The sequence below is a fragment of the Xenopus tropicalis genome, chromosome 3 (genome assembly GCF_000004195.4).
Source record: "Xenopus tropicalis strain Nigerian chromosome 3, UCB_Xtro_10.0, whole genome shotgun sequence".
Classification (NCBI taxonomy): Eukaryota; Metazoa; Chordata; class Amphibia; order Anura; family Pipidae; genus Xenopus; species Xenopus tropicalis.
Genome location: NC_030679.2, coordinates 135,379,980 through 135,401,007, shown reverse-complemented (window position 1 = coordinate 135,401,007; position 21,028 = coordinate 135,379,980). Strand labels below are relative to the sequence as shown.

Sequence of the window (21,028 nt, the reverse complement as noted above, 5' to 3'; positions counted from 1 at the left end):
GGAATGCCGGTAACAAAATGGCATATTATTTCCTGTTACTGTCATTTTTACACGATACAGTTGGCGGCAACTTGAGGGAGAAAAAGAACAGCGTGTTTAGTTTATCTCATATTACAATATTTACATGTAGTTCACAAAGTGGCCAATCAGAGGATGCCAAATGTTTCTTACTGAATAAAGGAGAAGCGGGAAAAGGGAGAGGGCGGGGCTAATATGCAGTCCCCTGTCAGGTCTGCTCAGTTCCTATAAGAGCCGAGACGTGACCGCGTTGCTTTTATTTCCGAACAAAGGAAAAGAGAATAACATGTCTGGCAGAGGCAAGGGCGGTAAGGGCCTGGGGAAAGGAGGCGCCAAGCGCCACAGGAAGGTGCTGCGGGATAACATCCAGGGGATCACCAAGCCCGCCATCCGCCGCCTGGCACGCAGAGGGGGAGTCAAGCGCATCTCCGGCCTCATTTATGAGGAGACTCGGGGGGTGCTGAAAGTTTTCCTGGAGAACGTTATCCGGGACGCTGTCACCTACACCGAGCACGCCAAGAGGAAGACTGTTACCGCTATGGATGTGGTGTATGCTCTCAAGCGCCAGGGCCGCACTCTCTACGGATTCGGGGGTTAAACCCTCTTATTCCCTCACAGCATCATTTCCCAAAGGCCCTTTTAAGGGCCCCCACTATTTCCCCAAAGGCTGTTTATGCTTCTGACTTAAAAGTAATTATTTAACTTCTACTACTACACGTTTGGGGGGGACGCGTTAGTACTGAAATAGTTCACTCCAAATATACAAAGGCTAGAATGCTTCATTAAGAATTCATTTATATTATGTCATTGAATGAAACGGTCCTTTTAAACCCCCCCACCCCACTATTTCACGAAAAGGCTGAGATTGTATTTTATGTGCTGAAAAAATTGTGATTTATCCCTGCACTTTGGGGATTGTGTAGTTATAGAAATTACTGATAAATATTTAGTGCTGTTAAAGTGTAATTTAGCCGCAGGGGGTGGAGCATAGATGGTCCCTGTGACTGACAGGAGAGAAAGGAAAAGATTTTGTTCCGAGTCGAATCCTGTGACGGTTATAAGTGCTGCAATGTTACACATAATCGTTACAAAGAATATACTTAGAATGAAATACATGAGACAAAAAGGCTTTATAGCTACTTTGATACAACTATTGTAGTGAATCAGAGAGACAAGTGTAACGTTGTCTGTATTTGGGATTGTAGTCTCCGATTTCAGACTGCTGTGAGTAACATCTATACAATGTGCCTTTCTGTAGCCATATAATATATGTATATATATATATGAATATAATGGCGGGACCAGTTTGGCGCCTGAGAGTGAGTTCGGGGAACAAAGCAATGTTGCAGCTGCAGGCAGAGCCCCTCCCCCACATGTGGCCATTTGCTGCCTCAGCTTCATTATAACGAGTCTAAACTTCTAGCTGCGCTATTTATCTGTGAGAGGGGATTGTGCGCTAAGTATTTGGAAGTGATCCCGACGTATGTGAATCTATCCTATTTTTTTAGAGCAAATTAATGTTCAGAATAGTTTCATGTTTTATTGTCAGCCCAAATACTGAACTGATTTAGTAAAAAAAATCCCTAATTGTATCTATATGGGCTTTGATTGTGTCGTTCAGCTGAAAAAGAAAACCATAAAGCTATTATGAGCATTACTGTAATTTGCTCCCAATCACTGGAATGAATCGCCTAATTTATATATCATATTCACATAAGCAAGGATCATTTCCAAATACTGATACGTATTTGGAAATGATACTTGCTTATGTGAATATGATATATAAATTAGGCGATTCATTCCAGTGATTGGGAGCAAATTACAGTAATGCTCATAATAGCTTTATGGTTTTCTTTTTCAGCTGAATGACACAATCAAAGCCCATATAGATACAATTAGGGATTTTTTTTACTAAATCAGTTCATTAATTCAACTAAGACTAAACCAGAAATGTACAGCAGGATAGTTGTGAGTCTGTGCAGCCCTTGTACAGAGGAGGTGGGGGCTCTGAAAAGAGCCTTTGTTTTGTTGCGGGGCAGGGAATGGGGATTACTTGGCGCTGGTGTATTTAGTCACAGCCTTTGTCCCCTCGGACACAGCGTGCTTGGCCAGCTCCCCAGGCAGCAGCAGGCGGACCGCGGTCTGGATCTCCCGGGAGGTGATGGTGGAGCGCTTGTTGTAATGAGCCAGGCGGGAGGCTTCCCCTGCGATGCGCTCAAACACATCGTTAACAAAGGAGTTCATGATGCTCATGGCCTTGGAAGAGATGCCGGTATCAGGGTGCACCTGCTTCAGCACTTTGTACACGTAGATGGCGTAACTCTCCTTCCTGCTCTTCCTGCGCTTCTTCCCATCTTTCTTCTGCGTTTTACTCACCGCTTTCTTAGAGCCTTTCTTTGGCGCTGGGGCGGATTTGGCGGGTTCGGGCATTTTCCCTCAGATACACGGTCAGTCTGCAAACAAACTGTAATAATATTCCCTTCCATCTGCGCCTTTTTTATACCCTGCCCATGTAAATAAGGCTGTACGTTGCCTGTGCTTCCCATTGGCTGGCTCTTTTACATGACGTTTAATCGTCCCATCTCTTAAGTTTGGGCCCAAAGGATTGGTGTAGACTAAAGCTTGTGTTTCATTGGCTGCAATTGAACCTAACCAATCAGAGAAGAGAAGCACTCCCACAGATGCCTATAAAAGCAAAAGTGCACGTTACATTGTATCGAGTTATTTTGTGTAACACAAAGCAGGAATCATGTCAGGAAGAGGCAAACAAGGCGGGAAGACCCGGGCAAAGGCCAAGACTCGCTCATCTCGGGCTGGGCTGCAGTTCCCAGTCGGCCGTGTTCACCGGCTGCTGAGGAAAGGCAATTATGCTGAGCGGGTGGGAGCCGGAGCTCCAGTCTATCTTGCCGCAGTGCTGGAGTATCTGACCGCTGAGATCCTGGAGTTGGCCGGGAACGCTGCCCGGGATAACAAGAAGACCCGTATCATCCCCAGGCACCTGCAGCTCGCTGTGCGCAACGATGAGGAGCTGAACAAACTGCTCGGAGGGGTGACTATCGCTCAGGGCGGTGTCCTGCCCAACATCCAGTCCGTGCTGCTCCCTAAGAAAACCGAGAGCACCAAAGCGGCCAAGAGCAAGTGAGCCCAGGAATGAGAGTGCCCTGACCCCAACCCAAAGGCTCTTTTCAGAGCCCCCCACTCTGTCTAAACAGCGCTGTGTAACCTGATGGTACTTAGGGATACAATATAACTATATAAATCCATGAAGTGTTATATTTAATGGTAATTGTATACTATACAGAGATACCTTCACCCATTACATACATCTCACAAAAAGAGCAACTGATTAGTTTATTGCTTTAGAGTAAATATAACATACGTGTATATTGTCCATACCATGAGTTCAAATCGGTTTTCGGTTTTTTCTTTTTCGTTTTAGACTGAGAACTCGGTACCGAGTACAAACAGAAATAGGCAATCTTTACACCTTACAGGAGTACTGTTACATTGCAACAACGACGATTATCTGCTATAAAAGGCAGGTCCTGTGTAATAGACCCAATAAAGTACAAGTATATGTAATATTAATGTATCTTCCTGTAACAAAAGCCGAAAAGGATGTGAAAAGCTCATTCCCAGTAAGTGTCCATTAAATAAAACCTCAACATAATAAAAATGCCAGGAACCTGTCCCTATATATTGGGTTTCTGTATTCCAATCTGCCTGGAACACAAGAAAGCAGAGGCCTTTGTTTCAAGAAATCCTGCTCATTAGAAGTACTAATCATTGAGTTACTAAATCTGAGCAGCACAAGGGCCGGTAGCACCGATACCCTAAATGTATCTTATAGTTCAGCTCATTCCCAGAAAGTGTCGGTGGCTCTGAAAAGAGCCTTTGTGCCCAGTGAATAAAACCCCCTCGGATCTAAGCCCTCTCCCCTCGGATCCTGCGGGCCAGCTGGATATCCTTGGGCATGATGGTGACCCTCTTGGCGTGGATGGCGCACAGGTTGGTGTCCTCAAAGAGCCCCACCAGATAAGCCTCGCTGGCCTCCTGCAGAGCCATAACGGCTGAGCTCTGGAACCTCAGATCGGTCTTGAAGTCCTGGGCGATCTCCCGGACCAGACGCTGGAAAGGCAGTTTGCGGATCAGCAACTCAGTGGATTTCTGGTAGCGGCGGATTTCCCGGAGAGCCACAGTCCCTGGGCGGTAACGATGGGGTTTCTTGACTCCGCCAGTGGCCGGGGCGCTCTTCCTGGCTGCCTTGGTGGCCAACTGCTTGCGGGGAGCCTTCCCGCCTGTGGATTTGCGGGCGGTCTGTTTAGTACGGGCCATTGCAACAACGGAGAAGCACTAAAACGTTATGGTGTCTGGGGGCTGCCAAACATCCTATTTATAGCCAGCGCCTCCCTGTGATTGGCTCCATGCAAACACATCATATTACTTCTACATTTCTATTGGCTGCTCAGACCAGTTTGATTTTTTTTTTAAATGCAAAAAGTCTGTCCGATATTATGTATGTATAACTTTATTTATAAAGTGCCACAAGGGTACAGCGCTGTACAGTCTTACAGAATACAAAATTACACACAGGGAGGACAAGTGATATAATAAATAAATACAATAAATACATATATGTATATATATATATAAGTGCCATGTGGTATGAGACACAGTAGGAAGGAGGTCCCTACCCCGTAGAGCTTACAATCTGAGTGGTTGGGTTATTATCTCTTAAATAACAATGACGATTAGTTATATTAATTACTTACATTAATTTTATCAAACCATATTACAATTAAAAAGATTTAACAGATGTTTCTTATTCCCTTCGGATGCGCTGACTGACTCTGAATCCCGGAAACGTCTGCTGCGGACAATTATATCAACCACATGGGGGCAGCAAAGAGCTCTAAACGGGAATCAAACCGATTGTGTTTTATGTGGGTAGGGAAGAAGAGAATGTGGAAGGAAAAAGAGATTTTTTTTTTTTTTTAAATGCCCGCCAAAATTCGTTAGACCATTGCCTCACCTGTATTCACTAGGCGTATACAGCTAGAAGTTTAGACTCGTTATAATGAAGCTGAGGCAGCAAATGGCCACATGTGGGGGAGGGGCTCTGCCTGCAGCTGCAACATTGCTTTGTTCTCTGAACTCGCTCGGAGGCGCCAAACTGGTCCCGCCATTATATTCATTTATATGGCTACAGAAAGGCACAGTGTATAGATGTTACTCCCCGCAGTCAGACGGTATATCCGCTAACGGAAACCCTGATGCTGCCATAGAATAGAATAAAAAATCAGGGATCCAGGAATAACTATTTCCAAACACGTTAGAAGTCTAGGAGCTTCTTATTTGGGGTCTAGTTGTTAATTCCCCTGACGTAGAATTTTTTTTTTTTTACTTCACATAAATTTCTTTGAAGATGCTTTAAAATTCAGAGCAGCCATTGTGTCACATTGTTACATTCCCGCAATAATAAACATCAGCGCTTTCTACTCGCAACCAAATCCTCTCCTTTCCCTCCTGTCAGTCACCGAGACCCCCAATTATATCTGCCGACTAATAGCCCATACTGTGGGAGCCATTGGCTTATTCAAAAAGTCCGCCAAAATGTCTGGCCGTTATATGACCGCCCAATAAAATAGAATAACCCCTTTGCTCTGGCAGCCTACATAGCGTTTATTTATATATATTTATATTGCCCCATCTCTTTAGCTCGAGTTATTACAGCCAAGTCACCTATTCAGGAGATTTATCCCTTCAGCCATTCAGATCCGCACTGTGGGCCCGGACCTACTTTCCTTCCCAACCCGTAACATTGTATCTAATCAATTTATAGGGAGCAGATAATATACAGACACAGCCTTTTCCTGAAATAGTGGGGGCCCTTAAAAGGGCCTTTGGGAAATGATGCTGTGAGGGAATAAGAGGGTTTAACCCCCGAATCCGTAGAGAGTGCGGCCCTGGCGCTTGAGAGCATACACCACATCCATAGCGGTAACAGTCTTCCTCTTGGCGTGCTCGGTGTAGGTGACAGCGTCCCGGATAACGTTCTCCAGGAAAACTTTCAGCACCCCCCGAGTCTCCTCATAAATGAGGCCGGAGATGCGCTTGACTCCCCCTCTGCGTGCCAGGCGGCGGATGGCGGGCTTGGTGATCCCCTGGATGTTATCCCGCAGCACCTTCCTGTGGCGCTTGGCGCCTCCTTTCCCCAGGCCCTTACCGCCCTTGCCTCTGCCAGACATGTTCAACCTTCAAAAGCTTTTCAGAATGATTCCGCTCTGTCCGCACAACCTCATGTATAAAGAGACTGAGCAGACCTGATAGGGAACTGCACTGACTCTCACCCCTCCCTTTTCTTTACTGTTCCAGGGTAAAACATTTGGCAACTTCTGATTGGCTAAACCATGAAGCGCCCATACTCATTAGCAACAAGGAGTGTAACAAACTGCTGCTTATAATAAAGAGCCGCCAAAACTATGGCAGCGATATGTTTATAGAGCAGTAAAATGATTATTCCTATATCCTCAGCATTCTGCCCTGAGATTCATTAGTGCATTTCCCTCTGCTGGAATAGTTGTATGTAACTGCAGAACAATACATTTATAGAACAGGGGTAATTAAAATAATAAATACGAGGCTCAATTACATTATATATAAGGATTAAACATTAGCCCTGGAGAATTTAGAATCTAAGTGGAAGGGTAATTTACAGACACAGATATATTAAGGATACTAAGTGCTGCAGGTTACAGTGGGTGACACAATATAAGCGTTACTCCGGGTTATTTCAACCTCTTACTGGAAAAATATGTTTACAAAATCAGTTTGTTGTTAATGTCACTTACACGCCCTCTAATGCTGCTGCAACTCTCTGAGCCTCTCAGCTGAGCTGTTTGTTACTCTGCCTTGTCTTTCCCCTATTTGTTACTTTTCTAATGAGTTGGAGCTTTGAGCTGACAAAGTAGCACTTACATTGTTACACTGGGACATTCGCTCCGTTACACACATTGCTGGATACAACTCGCAACAATGTCACTTTCCTACTGTTGCATTTATGTTACAGGGAACAGGGGCTAAATTCCTATCTGAGAATTTCTATCTTGGACAGAACCAGTGGGAGGGGGAGGGGGAGGAATGGTTTGGGCAGGTTTAAGTGACGGAGAGCAGTCCGGCAGCACTAAAGGGAGGGGAACACAAAACTATTTGTGTATTTGGGAAACTTTGCAGTTACTTACTGGCCAGGGATATTAGTTGGCGATAACTGAACGAATGTTGGGCCGGTGCGAGGTTAATAGTTTTTATTGCTTATTAAAAGCCATGGTAGAAGCAGGAGACCCCACTATATTACAAGCCCTTTCAGGGGGATGTGGTGGCTCTTAAAAGAGCCTTTGGGGCAGTTGGCCAGTGAGCCAGCTTATTTCTTCTTAGGGGCGGCTTTCTTTGCTTTAGCCACTTTGGGTTTGGCTGCTTTGGCCTTTGCGGGGCTTTTGGCAGCTTTGGGCTTCACGCTCTTTTTTGCGGGGCTCTTGGCCACTTTCTTGGCTTTGGCAGCTTTAGGCTTTATGGGGCTCTTCGCTGCCTTTGCTGCTTTCTTCGCCACCTTCTTTGGGCTCTTGGCGGCCTTTGCTGCTTTCTTCACCACCTTCTTTGGGCTCTTGGCGGCTGCGGACACCTTCTTGGGCTTCTTCGGGGACTTGGCTGCCTTCTTTGCTGCCGGTTTCTTGGCTTTGGCTGCTGCCGGTGCCGCCTTCTCCTTACTCTGCAGCTGCTTCTTGTTGAGCTTGAAGGACCCGGAGGCTCCGCTCCCTTTCACTTGGACAAGGGTCTCCTTACTGACCAAGCCCTTGAGAGCCAGCTTGAGGCGGCTGTTATTCTTCTCCACATTGTAACCTCCTGCAGCCAGAGCCTTCTTCAGAGCTGCCAGGGACACCCCGCTGCGCTCCTTGGAAGCGGATACGGCTTTGACTATCAGTTCGGACACACTGGGCCCAGATGGCTTCTTGGATTTAGTGGCCCCCGCTGCTTTCTTGCTCTGTTTCTTCTTCTTGGCTGCGGGTTCAGCCGGGGGAGGAGCAGGCGCCGTCTCAGCTGCTTCAGCCATTGCAAATCTTCTATCGTTCTCTTCAGAAAATAGAAATATACCAGCCGCGCTTTTCTGTTCTCCTTTTATAGAATCTACTCTGTCTGCTGATTGGCTCAGGTACATTCAGATAACGCTTTCTAATTGGACACAATTTAGCCACGCCCATACTTCACTTTCCATGTTCAGCATTAGGCAGCTTTCATTCTGTGTTTCCTGCTTCTCAAAAAGCAAAGTTATTAATAATATCTACTTCCATAAATATCCCGGGGATTATACAGTCACTTGCAGGGTAAATGTCCCTGTCTCTGACAGCGATTTTCTGCATGTTGGTTACACGGATTGTCCCCAAACAGCCCCTGATATCTCAGGCGCACTCCTGTCAGTCTGGGTGAGGTTTTTCTAAACCTTCAATTTTCCTTATTCATTGGGATCTATTTCCTCCATCTCTTATCCCTGAGAGAGAGAGGGGTATGGGGAGGGATATCAGGGGGACAGTGAGGGGTTTGGAGGCTACAGAAGAAATCCGTGGGGGTTGCACTGGCAGAGAAGTAGCACAGTCCCGAACCTGCTGTAGTACAGTCATTGCAGCATTCACACAAGTCCCACTGCCTGCATTGTATTGTGTCATTAGTTACACTATCAGCACTAATATGTCATTGTTTGAACATCATACATAGATTTTAAAGCAAACTACATATTAATGTTTGTATGGGTGTCTAATTGTGTAACTAATGGGACACTTAAATGGGTTTTTCACTTGAGTAGACTTTTAGTATCACGCAGAGAGTGATATTCTGAGACATTTTGCAAAATAGTTTTTTTGTTATTTCATTTTCAGTTCAGGGGTTCTCCAGTTTGGAGTTTCAGCAGCTATTTGGTTGCTAGGGTCCAAGTTACATTAGCAACCAGGGAGTGGTTTGGATAAGAGACTGGTATATGGATAGGAGAGGGCCTGAATAGAAAAGTTACAATAAGTAACAATAACAAACTGTTGCCTCACAGAGCAATAGATTTTTAGCTCCTGAATTCAGTGACCCCCATTCAAACACTGCAAAGAGTAGGAAGAAGGCTGCAAATAATGTAAAACTATAACAATAAATAATGAAGACCAATTGAAAAGTTGCTTAAAACTGGTCATTCTATTAGATATTGAAAGTTAATTTAAAGGTAAACCATTTCATTACCTGTTTTCACAACACACACTGTACATGTGCCCCTCCCATTCTCCGCCAACGCCCCTCCCCCCCCACACCAGGATGGGACACACTGAAGTTTTCTGCGCGTCCCATTCCCAGTGCCCCATATGGGAGCAAGCTCACTCACTCTCCCTGCCAGCGACCCAACATGCCGGCCTGCATCTTCTGGCTTCTGAATTTATAGGCACCCGCAGGTCTATACATAGAGGGCAGAAGCCGGGTTGGGGAGGGTTCAGGTTGGGAGCAAATATTGGGTCAAATATTTCTCGACCCGCACATCATTATCAGGACCAATGGAGAGAAAAAGAAAGGAAAGTGTTAATCAACCCCACCCATAAATAGGAGTTACCACTAGAGGTTATTAGTGTTTTTTTTTTTTGTCCTACCTGTATAAGAGAGTGGATTGTATGGAATTTCGCTACTAATATACAGTACTATAGCGGTGAATATTGTGTTGCACAAAATACATTACTATGTATATTTTGGCGATTTTTTTTGTCGCGACTTTGTAATCTCGCGACTTTCAGACATTTTGTAGCGATTTTGTAATCTCGTGACATGTGCGACTTGGGGCCATTTTGTGTCATTGAGCCTGCAGTCACACTACAGAGAGGACCATGCCTGGGGTTTCTAATCTGCTACCAGGGGAGAGGCGCTATATTGTCACCGTTCTCCTACGTTCAGGCTATGACGACCCGCCGCTGGGGCCCTTAGGGGTCCAGGAGAGGAAGAGGGCGATCCTGCGCGAGCTAAGAGAGGGTTTGCTCGCCGGGTTTGCCCTTGATGTGGACCCCCGCCAGCTCCGGCATCAGTGGTCCGACCTGAAGCGCAGGAATTCTGATCTGATAGCTGAAATTGCAGAAGGTAATTATTGTACTTTATTATGCTTTTACAGTATACGTTCAGTAAAAGATTTAGCAAGTAATTTGAACTAAAGGTACAAATGTAAGAAATGTCAGGGATGATGAAAGTAACATAGTAACATAGTAAGTTGGGTTGAAAAAAGACATACGTCCATCACGTTCAACCATAATGCCAGTGAGGAACTGAAACGTTGCTCACAATAAACCTCTGAATATTATTTCACATCTTTGTGACTCCTTGTGAAAATCCTGTGTGTGCCGTCACCCCATGCCTGTCTAGATTTTGTTTTGCCACAGGCACCCAGGTGTTATTGTTCCTTATGGTGTGCAGCTTCCCAGCACTTCCTATTGTATATATATATACACATCTATTTCACTATTTTCAAATACATATGCATAAATGAGTTTAAAGCAGGGGGGAAGCAGCAGGGAGCGGCCCATAGTGTGAGTCATTTGGGGAAGGGCCACGAATGTTTTAGGGGGCCCTGGCTAACAATGTCTGTGTGTCCTTTGTATTGATGTGAGGGTTCACAGGGGGAGGGGCCATTGGGGGCGTGGGAGGAGGGGGGCCCAAAAAATGTTGTTGTGAGGGGCCCCGTTATTTATGATGGTGTATGAATGTATATATATATATATATATGTATAATATATTACACAAAATAACATCTTGCAATACTATCTCACAGAACTTCAGCTGGCGCCTCATCCCCAGGCACAACCTCAGGCACACCTGGCTCCCGTAGCCCACCAGGCTCCACCGGCCCCAGAGGCCCCAGCACCGGCCCCAGAGGCCACAGCACTGGCCCCAGCACCGGCCCCCGAGGCCCAAGCACCAGCCCCAGAAGTGGCCCCAGCACCGGCCCCAGAGGACCCGGACACTCCCCCCCTTCCTTCCTCCCCCAGTTTCCCCCCAGGCCCTTGAGTTCTCCCCCCAGGCCAAGCGCTGGGCACCAGGTTCTCCTGCGCACGAGGGACCATCAGTGCAGGAGGACCTGGCCAACATCAAGGCCGAGCTGGCCCAGCTCCGGGGGGAAATAGCCGAACTAAGGCTATTTCCCCCCGTTTTTTTACCTTTAATTGTTAAAATAAAAGAGTTTATTTTTCTACTTTTGAACTGAGTAATGTCTAATTATTTTTCCTTCCTTGATATGGTATTCTATACTTTCATGTAGTTTCCCCTACACTCTTACATTTATCAGTAACAGCATCAATATGCTATATGGGTTAAATGTTTGCAAATATTCTGCCAACAATTTTGTCTTTAGCCCATTTTGCTGAATAGTAAAACTTGCGTTAATTAGTACATAGCGTATTTTCTGGCGAGTGTGATAACTGCCAATCCAATGTTTTGTTGCCAGAATAATTGCAATATTATATTTGTCCCCATTTAATAAAGTGCCCATAACATATTTGCCATTTATTCTGTGTCTAAAATCTTCCACTTAATTTAAGCCACTTTAGCAAACGGACCCCTAAGTATTTGGCTAAATATTCTTAAATGCCCCCCCCCCCCCCATTTTATTATCTCTAGCACTTCTTTTTTTTCTTACTTATATTTTTATTGTTTTTTGGGGGGGGGGTTGCAAATAAACATTTATACAGCACCTCTCTAGCACTCTGTGCTCTCCCAGGGCAAAATGTCACCAGTTTTATGCTGCCGATTGTCGCGTGCGTAATGTTGCGACAATTAGCGCTTGCGATAAATAGCGTGCATGCGAAAAATACCGTGCACACTATTTATCGCGACAAAAATATCGCATGAAATACCGCGCGTAAAATAGCGCAAGTATGCTTATAGTGAATCGTGTGAAAAGTCGCGAAAATTAAGACGCAATAAAATTTTTACCGCATGCTATAAATAGCGCACGTTTTATCGCACTTTAGTGAATCGGCCCCTATATGTTTTCTTTGGCCCTCAAAGATACTTCATGTGCCGCTCTGCAGAGACCACTGGAGATTTCTTCGTATAGCTCTGTACATCGAGGGAGGACTTTGTAATTTCCAGTTCAGAGTTTTGCCTTTGGTATAACCACAGCTTCTCGGGTATTTACCAAATAGTAGTAGAATAGCGTCAATAGCAACTTTTCATTAGGATGAAGAAATCACAATAATCCCTTTCAATCTTTCTTCTACAGAAGCACAGGAACAGAGCTATCTTCCTACTTCAACATCTCAGATGGATAATCAACTGTGAAAAATCCTTGAAGGGTTTTCTGAACTCCAGATGGGAACCTCATTTCTACTCAATGCTTCAATAGACATCACTCGGTTAGCCTCTAGATCCTTAATGCTTTCCATGGTGGCAATGACTTAGGTCCTGGGAAGCAGATGTCACCTCTAAAGCAGCCCCGTTCCAGGGTCAGATGCTTTTTGGTAAGAAATTGGAGGAACTCATTTCTAAAGCATCTGGTGGAAAGAGTCAAATTTTGCCACAAAAGAAGTGAAAGCAACAAATGAAAAAGTTCTTTTGTAGTAAAGTCCCAACTGGTCAGGGGGGTCAAAGTAGCTCCTTTTGACACTTTGGTTCCAGAACAGCCGCTCCAGCTTAGGCCTCCTGAAAGCCCTTCAGAAGAGAGGGGTACCCAGGGGCCAGTGGGAGGAGAGAGATTACAGCATTTTCTGGCCATCAGTGGCTTTTGGATATTGTGAGAAGGGGAAACAGAGTTCTGAAATCAGATACTTCCCTCAAAGTTCTTAGTATCACCCCTTCTGAAGCCATTGGAAATGAAACAGGCTTTGCAATCATGCCTTCAGCAGATGTTGTCTCAGAAGGTTATAGTTCCTGTTCCAGCAAGGGAAAGAGAAAGGGGGATTTATTCCCATTTGTTTTTAGTTTGAAAACCATCAGGTGCATGGTGTCCAATACTGACTCTCAGGAGGATAAACCAGTACCTTTATGTTCAAAGATTCAGGATGGAATCTTTGGAATCACTAAGAGCAGAGAGCTGTACAGAGGACTGGATGTGCTCCCTGGACATACAGGATGATTATCACCATGTTTCTGTTGCAGAGGAACATCAGAAGTACCTAAGGTTCTGCATAGGAAACCAGCAGTTTCAGTTCGCCTGCCTACCCTTAGGCATTTCCCCTGCACCGCGGGTATTTTCCAAGATCTTGGTAACTGTGGTCACTTTTCTGAGATGGCAGGGGCTGAGGCTGTTTCATTATCTAAACAATCTAATTCTTCTAGCATCCACAAGGAGTCAGGCCATACATCACAGGTTCTGCAAAACCATGGCTGGTGCCTAAATTTTGCAAAGAGCCAGCTTAACAAGTATCCTTTCTAGGGGCGATCATAGACACGGGTAAAGGGGTGGTAAAATTATCATCTGGTACCGGCATCAATACTGGCTTATCTTCTGGGTATGATGGCATCCTCCATTCATCTGGTGGCCTGGGCACCCTGGCACATGAGATTTATTCAGTTACGTCTGATCAGGTCAGGGGGAATTGTCGATCCTTGCATTCGGTTCAGATAGATCAACCTTTCAAAGAGGCACTGAGGTGGTGGCTACAACCAGATCGATTGTCCGTAGGAGTTGCCTCTCTTTCCATGAAAATGGATAACAGTAACCACAGACACTTCAGGATCAGGCCGGGTTGTGGTGCTAGAGGGAAGAGCGGTGCAAGGTCTATGGCAGCAGTCATCGTCAGACATTCCCTCAAATATATTAGAAGTAAGGGCCATTCATCAAGCATTACAGTTTTTTCAAAACGAGTAAAGATCAAAAGCAGCAACTTGTCGGCTGTCACATATGTCAGGAGACAAGGAGGGACCAGGAGTCTAAGTCTTCTGGCAGAAGTAGAACCGCTGTTAGTATGGGCAGAACATCACTTGTCATACATAACAGCGACCTTTGTTCCAGGCAGACTCAACAAGGAGGTGGACTTTTTAAGTCCCAACTCCTTAGATCCTCACGAATGGCAGCTCCATCCAAGGGTCTTTAAACTTTATGGCTTCAGCAAACAACAGCAAATGCAAAAGGTTCTTCGCCAGGAGGACAGACCCTCAGGCTCTGGGGGTGAATGCTCTGACACAACAGTGGCCAAAGGGTTTATGTTACATCTTTCCCCCTCTTCCTCTGATTTGGATGGTTCTGCAGAAGCTGAAGGGGAGCAAGGGAGAATTGATCAGCATTGCTCCAGCTTGGCTGAGACGGCCTTGGCTCCCAACTCTTCTCATATTGTCGATGGTCCCACAGTAGAAACTTCCACTTTCCAGGGATCTCTTGATTTAGGGACCATTTGTTCACCCAGATCCAGGCCATTTAGCCCTGATGGCCTGGAGATTGAGCAGAAGGGTCTAGAGGCACAGGGTCTCTCTAAGGAAGTCATTGAGGTACTCATGCGGTCAAGAAAATCTACAACTAATTCAAGGTACTGGAGTGTCTGGAGAGCCTTTATCAAGGAGAGAGTTGATCAAGAAAATGGTCTTCCAATCTCAGTTGGTGAACTCCTAGAGTTTCTACGGAAGGGTCTTGAGAGTGGACTCAAGGTCAGAACACTGATAATGCATGTTTTGGCTATCTCTGCCTTTTCAGGGGTGCATTGGGCTTTGCATCCGTTGGTGATTAAGTTCTTTAGGGCAGCTATGCGGATGTTACCAGCCAGAAGAGCTTCATGTCTGAAATGGGACCTTCCATTCGATCTAGACTTCATCTCACCGAAACCATTTGAGCCCATTCAGGAAATTTTGATCTGGTATTTAACCCTGAAAACAGTTTTTCTAGTTGCAGTCACTTCAGCCAAAAGAGAAGGAGAACTGCAGGCTCTGAAATATGAAGATAGTCCAGTTTTTCTTCAGGATAAGGTTATCCTGCTTTTAAACCTGGTCAAAGATTTTCATTTCCAAGAGGAACTTCTTTTCTGGAAAACTCTCAGGATGATGCAGATAATCCACTACATCTCCTGGATGTCGAAAGAGCGGTTATGGCTTATTGTCAAGCTACACAAGAGCTCAGGAAAGTTATAGATTATTCGTTTTTCCAGGGGGAAAGAGAAAAGGAGAAGCAGCTTCTAAATCTACCATCTCCAGATGGATCAAAGGAGTTATCTCCAAGTCCTACTCTTCCAGAGGTTTACCAGCTCCCAGGGCTACAGCTCACTCAACCCAGGGTAAAGCAACTTCTTGGGAATCAGACGTAGGTACATCTCTGGAGGTGATATGCAGAATGGCTTCCTGTGCATCTCCAAATACCTTCATTTCACATTATAGGTTGGATGTGTCTTCAGCCAATTATGTGCACTTTGGACGTAATGTTTTATCTACCATTTCCTACGCTCATTAAACAGTGCACAGTTGCATTTCTTGGAGTTAATTTGTCCCACTCAACATTCGGGAAGCTTGCTATATCCCAGAGAGTGCTGATATGGAGAGGGCCAGGGAAAAGAAAAAATTTGTCTTAATTTACCGTGATTTTCCTTTCCCGCTACCTCTCCATATCAGCAGATTCTCTCCCTGGACAACCATCTCATTCGGGCTTTTTACGAGACACTGGTAGGCGGTTCTGGCAGTAATTTATTTGATTGGTGGGAGGGGATCTTCCATGGGGAGAGGGGAGGGCTATCCCGGAGAGTGCTGATATGGAGAGGTACCAGGAAAGGAAAATCACGGTACATATGAGACAAGTTTCCCTTTTCCTTATGTTATCGAGGAGGCACAAGAGGGACAGTCAGCTTCTTCTGATGGATGCAGGATGAATCCAGAAGTCTGGATTCTCTCTGAAGTCTTCAGGAGAGATGAAAATCTGTTCATCAGTTTTGCAGGGAGGAGTAAAGTTTTTTTTAGAGCCTTTCATCCCTATTTTGTTTCCCCCACCACAGGTGTGGGCTAATAGAGCCTGCACTCCAGATAGGGGAAACATTAGTTTAAAAAAAAACAAAAAACAAACAAACCGCCCCTGCCAGCGCTGGGCTACCCACACCGGGAGGCAGCCATGTTGGGGCACACACATGCTCATAATGAGAGAGCGATGCCACCTTTCCAGATCACAGCTCACTCTGCTAGAGAGTTATTTACCTCAGGGGCTAAAGTTGCAGGAGAATCTATGGATCCCATACAACTACACAATGCTATACAAACGCTAATGTCAGTACTAACAGAATAAGTATTAATTGGCAAGGTTAATTGCACTGCCCAATACTGATAGTGTCAGTCTTTCATACAACATCTTGGCATAATATAAATAGGAAACCTACAGAAAGAAGGTTTTATGGGGGTCACACAGTTTTGGAAACCAAACCCTAAAGATACCCTTAGCTACTGTTTTTAATGGCAACAATTAAAACAAAAATACCCAGACAGTAAATTTATCATTTGTTAAACAAAAAAATAAGAAACATAGTGCCTGATAAACAAAAGACTTTATAGAAAATCTGAACACCTCTTTCCAAAATCTCTTTCCCGCCACATTCTCTCCCTCCCTACCCACATATACCACAGTCATTGTACAAGAAGCGGTTTGATTCCCGTTTAGAGCTCTTTGCTGCCCCCATGCGGTTGATATAATTGACCTCGCAGCAGACGTTTCCGGGATTCAGAGTCAGTCAGCGCATGCGAAGGGAATAAGAAACATGTTATATTTTTTTTAATTGTAATATGGTTTGAAAAAGTCAAGTAAGTAATTAATAAACATAATCGTCATCGTTATATAACATATAATTTCGGACAGACTTTTGGCGGGCATCTCAAAAACAATAGACTTGGTCTGAGCAGCCAATAGAAATGTAGACGTAATATGGTGTGTTTGCATCGAGCCAATCACAGGGAGGCGCTGGCTATAAATAGGATGTTTGGCAGCCCCCAGACACCATAACGTTTTAGTGCTTCTACGTTGTTGCAATGGCCCGTACTAAACAGACCGCCCGCAAATCCACAGGCGGGAAGGCTCCCCGCAAGCAGTTGGCCACCAAGGCAGCCAGGAAGAGCGCCCCGGCCACTGGCGGAGTCAAGAAACCCCATCGTTACCGCCCAGGGACTGTGGCTCTCCGGGAAATCCGCCGCTACCAGAAATCCACTGAGTTGCTGATCCGCAAACTGCCTTTCCAGCGTCTGGTCCGGGAGATCGCCCAGGACTTCAAGACCGATCTGAGGTTCCAGAGCTCAGCCGTTATGGCTCTGCAGGAGGCCAGCGAGGCTTATCTGGTGGGACTCTTTGAGGACACCAACCTGTGCGCCATCCACGCCAAGAGGGTCACCATCATGCCCAAGGATATCCAGCTGGCCCGCAGGATCCGAGGGGAGAGGGCTTAGATCCGAGGGGGTTTTATTCACTGGGCACAAAGGCTCTTTTCAGAGCCACCGACACTTTCTGGGAATGAGCTTTTCACTTCTATTTGGGCTTTTGTTACAAAACGATACATTGATAGACTGGAACCAGCAGAATTACATATATTTGTGTTATATTGTGTCTATTACACAGCACTTGCGTTTACACACGACAATCGTCTTTGTTGCAATGTAATTGTACCGGTTAGTCTATCACTATATTTTCTGCAGGGCTTGTCCCTTTTGCTGCTCACTTTTAACCTATTGTAGTAAAATCTGGGCATCTGGGTTTGATTAGAAAAAGTCCCAAAAAACACTGATTTGAACTCATGCCAGGAACTGTATATATATGATACATTTAGATTATCGGTGCTACTGGCCCTTTTGCTGCTCGGATTTCTTGAAACAAAGGCCACTGCTTTTCCGTGTTACAGGCAAATTAAAATACAGAAACCCAATATATAGGGACAGGTTCCTTGCGTTTTATGGTGTTGGTCGATCGACTGTTTTCCAGTAGCATTAGTTTACCCCAATGCGCTGTTTGGGATAAAGGTAAATGAAGTGGAATTAATTGTATTTGGCGTAGAAAAATCTAGCAGCGCTGTTTTGCCCGTGTGTTTAAGCGCTCGCCTAATAGTTACAGCACTGCACACTTGCTCTTATTTAGCTTTGAAGTACTAAAAATAGTGCTTGAGCTATATATCATTTTTTCATTAGCAACCATTAACAGCACAATGTCTGCCTACAAACTGAATTTCACAGTAAGGTCCCCATATCAAACATGTACGGTTTCATTTTGTACTACAGAGTACCATCAGGTTACACAGCGCTGTTTAGACAGAGTGGGGGGCTCTGAAAAGAGCCTTTGGGTTGGGGTCAGGGCACTCTCATTCCTGGGCTCACTTGCTCTTGGCCGCTTTGGTGCTCTCGGTTTTCTTAGGGAGCAGCACGGACTGGATGTTGGGTAGGACACCGCCCTGAGCGATAGTCACCCCTCCGAGCAGTTTGTTCAGCTCCTCATCGTTGCGCACAGCGAGCTGCAGGTGCCTGGGGATGATACGGGTCTTCTTGTTATCCCGGGCAGCGTTCCCGGCCAACTCCAGGATCTCAGCGGTCAGATACTCCAGCACTGCGGCAAGATAGACTGGAGCTCCGGCTCCCACCCGCTCAGCATAATTGCCTTTCCTCAGCAGCCGGTGAACACGGCCGACTGGGAACTGCAGCCCAGCCCGAGATGAGCGAGTCTTGGCCTTTGCCCGGGTCTTCCCGCCTTGTTTGCCTCTTCCTGACATGATTCCTGCTTCGTGTTACACAAAATAACTCCATACAATGTAACGTGCACTTTTGCTTTTATAGGCATCTGTGGGAGTGCTTCTCTTCTCTGATTGGTTAGGTTCAGTTGCAGCCAATGAAACACAAGCTTTAGTCTACACCAATCCTTTGGGCCCAAACTTAAGAGATGGAACGATTAAACGTCATGTAAAAGAGCCAGCCAATGGGAAGCACAGGCAATGTACAGCCTTATTTACATGGTCAGGGTATAAAAAAAGGCGCAGATGGAAGGGAATATTATTACAGTTTGTTCGCAGACTGACCGTGTATCTGAGGGAAAATGCCCGAACCCGCCAAATCCGCCCCAGCACCAAAGAAAGGCTCTAAGAAAGCGGTGAGTAAAACGCAGAAGAAAGATGGGAAGAAGCGCAGGAAGAGCAGGAAGGAGAGTTACGCCATCTACGTGTACAAAGTGCTGAAGCAGGTGCACCCTGATACCGGCATCTCTTCCAAGGCCATGAGCATCATGAACTCCTTTGTTAACGATGTGTTTGAGCGCATCGCAGGGGAAGCCTCCCGCCTGGCTCATTACAACAAGCGCTCCACCATCACCTCCCGGGAGATCCAGACCGCGGTCCGCCTGCTGCTGCCTGGGGAGCTGGCCAAGCACGCTGTGTCCGAGGGGACAAAGGCTGTGACTAAATACACCAGCGCCAAGTAATCCCCATTCCCTGCCCCGCAACAACACAAAGGCTCTTTTCAGAGCCCCCACCTCCTCTGTACAAGGGCTGCACAGACTCTCAACTATCCTGCTGTGAATTCACATTTCTTACACAGTTAAATTTTTTTTTTTTACTAAGTTTTTTTTTTTAACCTATATGGGCTGTGGTTGTGTAGTTCTACTGTATATAAAACATGAAGTTATTAAACATTACTGCAAGTTTCTCCCAACAATTGGGATGGATCGTCCAATTTATATATCCTATTCACATACGTTGGGATCACTTCCAAATACTTAGCGCACAATCCCCTCTCACAGATAAATAGCGCAGCTAGAAGTTTAGACTCGTTATAATGAAGCTGAGGCAGCAAATGGCCACATGTGGGGGAGGGGCTCTGCCTGCAGCTGCAACATTGCTTTGTTCTCTGAACTTTCTGTTTCTCTCACAGAAGCGCCAAAATATATAGTATATAATCAATAAGGGATATTTGCTACAATATTTGAAACTATTTTATCTCCGGGGCTGTGATATTGTCTTCAGCTTTCTCGTAAAAATACAGCACAGTCGTTTTTCATTTGCATGCAATAGGAGTGATATAACATTTATTACATAAAGCGGGATCCCTTTACCTCAAAATATTTGTTATAAACCCTAGTGCTCATTCCCTTTCCAGAGATAAATTGTGCGGATAGGAGCTAAGAATGGAGTTGGGGCACCAAATGGCTCAGTGGGGGGGGGGGGGTCCCATTGTTCTCTGAACTCGCTGCTTCTCTCACAACCGCAACCAAATCCTCTCCTTTCCCTCCTGTCAGTCACCGAGACCCCCAATTATATCTGCCGACTAATAGCCCATACTGTGGGAGCCATTGGCTTATTCAAAAAGCCCGCCAAAATGTCTGGCCGTTATATGACCGCCCAATAAAATACAATAACCCCTTTGCTCTGGCAGCCTACATAGCGTTTATTTATATATATTTATATTGCCCCATCTCTTTAGCTCGAGAGACTGAGCAGACCTGATAGGGAACTGCACTGACTGTCACCCCTCCCTTTACTGTTCAGTGTAAAACATTTGGCAACTTCTGATTGGCTAAACCATGAAGCGCCCATACTCATTAGCAACAAGGAGTGTAACAAACTGCTGCCGCCAAAACTATGGCAGCGATATGTTTATAGAGCAGTAAAATGATTATTCCTATATCCTCAGCATTCTGCCCTGAGATTCATTAGTGCATTTCCCTCTGCTGGAATAGTTGTATGTAACTGCAGAACAATATATTTATAGAACAGGGGTAATTAAAATAATAAATACGAGGCTCAATTACATTATATATAAGGATTAAACCCTGTGGAATTTAGAATCTAAGTGGAAGGGTAATTTACAGACACAGATATATTAAGGATACTAAGTGCTGCAGGTTACAGTGGGTGACACAATATAAGCGTTACTCCGGGTTATTTCAACCTCTTACTGGCAAAAAATATGTTTACAAAATCAGTTTGTTGTTAATGTCACTTACACGCCCTCTAATGCTGCTGCAACTCTCTGAGCCTCTCAGCTGAGCTGTTTGTTACTCTGCCTTGTCTTTCCCCTATTTGTT

General features: G+C 45.3%; 9 protein-coding genes across 9 annotated transcripts; 4 read left to right on the top strand and 5 right to left on the bottom strand.

Moving 5' to 3' along the window:
- The first annotated feature begins 282 nt into the window (after positions 1-282).
- Positions 283-670, top strand: LOC100495184 (histone H4). Its single transcript, XM_002942292.5, has one exon. It carries the CDS (start codon positions 305-307, stop codon positions 614-616), a length of 312 nt encoding a protein of 103 aa, XP_002942338.1. The 5' UTR covers positions 283-304; the 3' UTR covers positions 617-670.
- Positions 671-2,019: 1,349 nt separating this feature from the next.
- Positions 2,020-2,497, bottom strand: LOC116409814 (histone H2B 1.1-like). The gene has a single exon (XM_031899370.1). It carries the CDS (start codon positions 2,446-2,448, stop codon positions 2,068-2,070), a length of 381 nt encoding a protein of 126 aa, XP_031755230.1. The 5' UTR covers positions 2,449-2,497; the 3' UTR covers positions 2,020-2,067.
- Positions 2,498-2,734: 237 nt separating this feature from the next.
- On the top strand, positions 2,735-3,213 carry LOC116409813 (histone H2A type 1-like). The gene has a single exon (XM_031899369.1). It carries the CDS (start codon positions 2,768-2,770, stop codon positions 3,158-3,160), a length of 393 nt encoding a protein of 130 aa, XP_031755229.1. The 5' UTR covers positions 2,735-2,767; the 3' UTR covers positions 3,161-3,213.
- A 679-nt stretch (positions 3,214-3,892) lies between these two features.
- Positions 3,893-4,383, bottom strand: LOC116409810 (histone H3). Its single transcript, XM_031899367.1, has one exon. The coding sequence runs from the start codon at positions 4,351-4,353 to the stop codon at positions 3,943-3,945; it is 411 nt and encodes a 136-aa protein (XP_031755227.1). The 5' UTR covers positions 4,354-4,383; the 3' UTR covers positions 3,893-3,942.
- Positions 4,384-5,848: 1,465 nt separating this feature from the next.
- On the bottom strand, positions 5,849-6,304 carry LOC101734426 (histone H4). The gene has a single exon (XM_004917000.4). The coding sequence runs from the start codon at positions 6,264-6,266 to the stop codon at positions 5,955-5,957; it is 312 nt and encodes a 103-aa protein (XP_004917057.1). The 5' UTR covers positions 6,267-6,304; the 3' UTR covers positions 5,849-5,954.
- A 1,087-nt stretch (positions 6,305-7,391) lies between these two features.
- Positions 7,392-8,170, bottom strand: LOC100495663 (histone H1B). Its single transcript, XM_002942295.4, has one exon. It carries the CDS (start codon positions 8,123-8,125, stop codon positions 7,439-7,441), a length of 687 nt encoding a protein of 228 aa, XP_002942341.3. The 5' UTR covers positions 8,126-8,170; the 3' UTR covers positions 7,392-7,438.
- Positions 8,171-16,964: 8,794 nt separating this feature from the next.
- Positions 16,965-17,468, top strand: LOC108646287 (histone H3). The gene has a single exon (XM_018092774.2). It carries the CDS (start codon positions 17,008-17,010, stop codon positions 17,416-17,418), a length of 411 nt encoding a protein of 136 aa, XP_017948263.1. The 5' UTR covers positions 16,965-17,007; the 3' UTR covers positions 17,419-17,468.
- An 811-nt stretch (positions 17,469-18,279) lies between these two features.
- Positions 18,280-18,766, bottom strand: LOC108644455 (histone H2A type 1). The gene has a single exon (XM_018089862.2). The coding sequence runs from the start codon at positions 18,723-18,725 to the stop codon at positions 18,333-18,335; it is 393 nt and encodes a 130-aa protein (XP_017945351.1). The 5' UTR covers positions 18,726-18,766; the 3' UTR covers positions 18,280-18,332.
- A 256-nt stretch (positions 18,767-19,022) lies between these two features.
- h2bc11 (H2B clustered histone 11) lies at positions 19,023-19,656 on the top strand. The gene is given in 1 exon segment (NM_001017251.2): positions 19,023-19,656. A coding segment is annotated over 1 exon segment (381 nt). The 5' UTR covers positions 19,023-19,045; the 3' UTR covers positions 19,427-19,656.
- Positions 19,657-21,028: the final 1,372 nt, after the last annotated feature.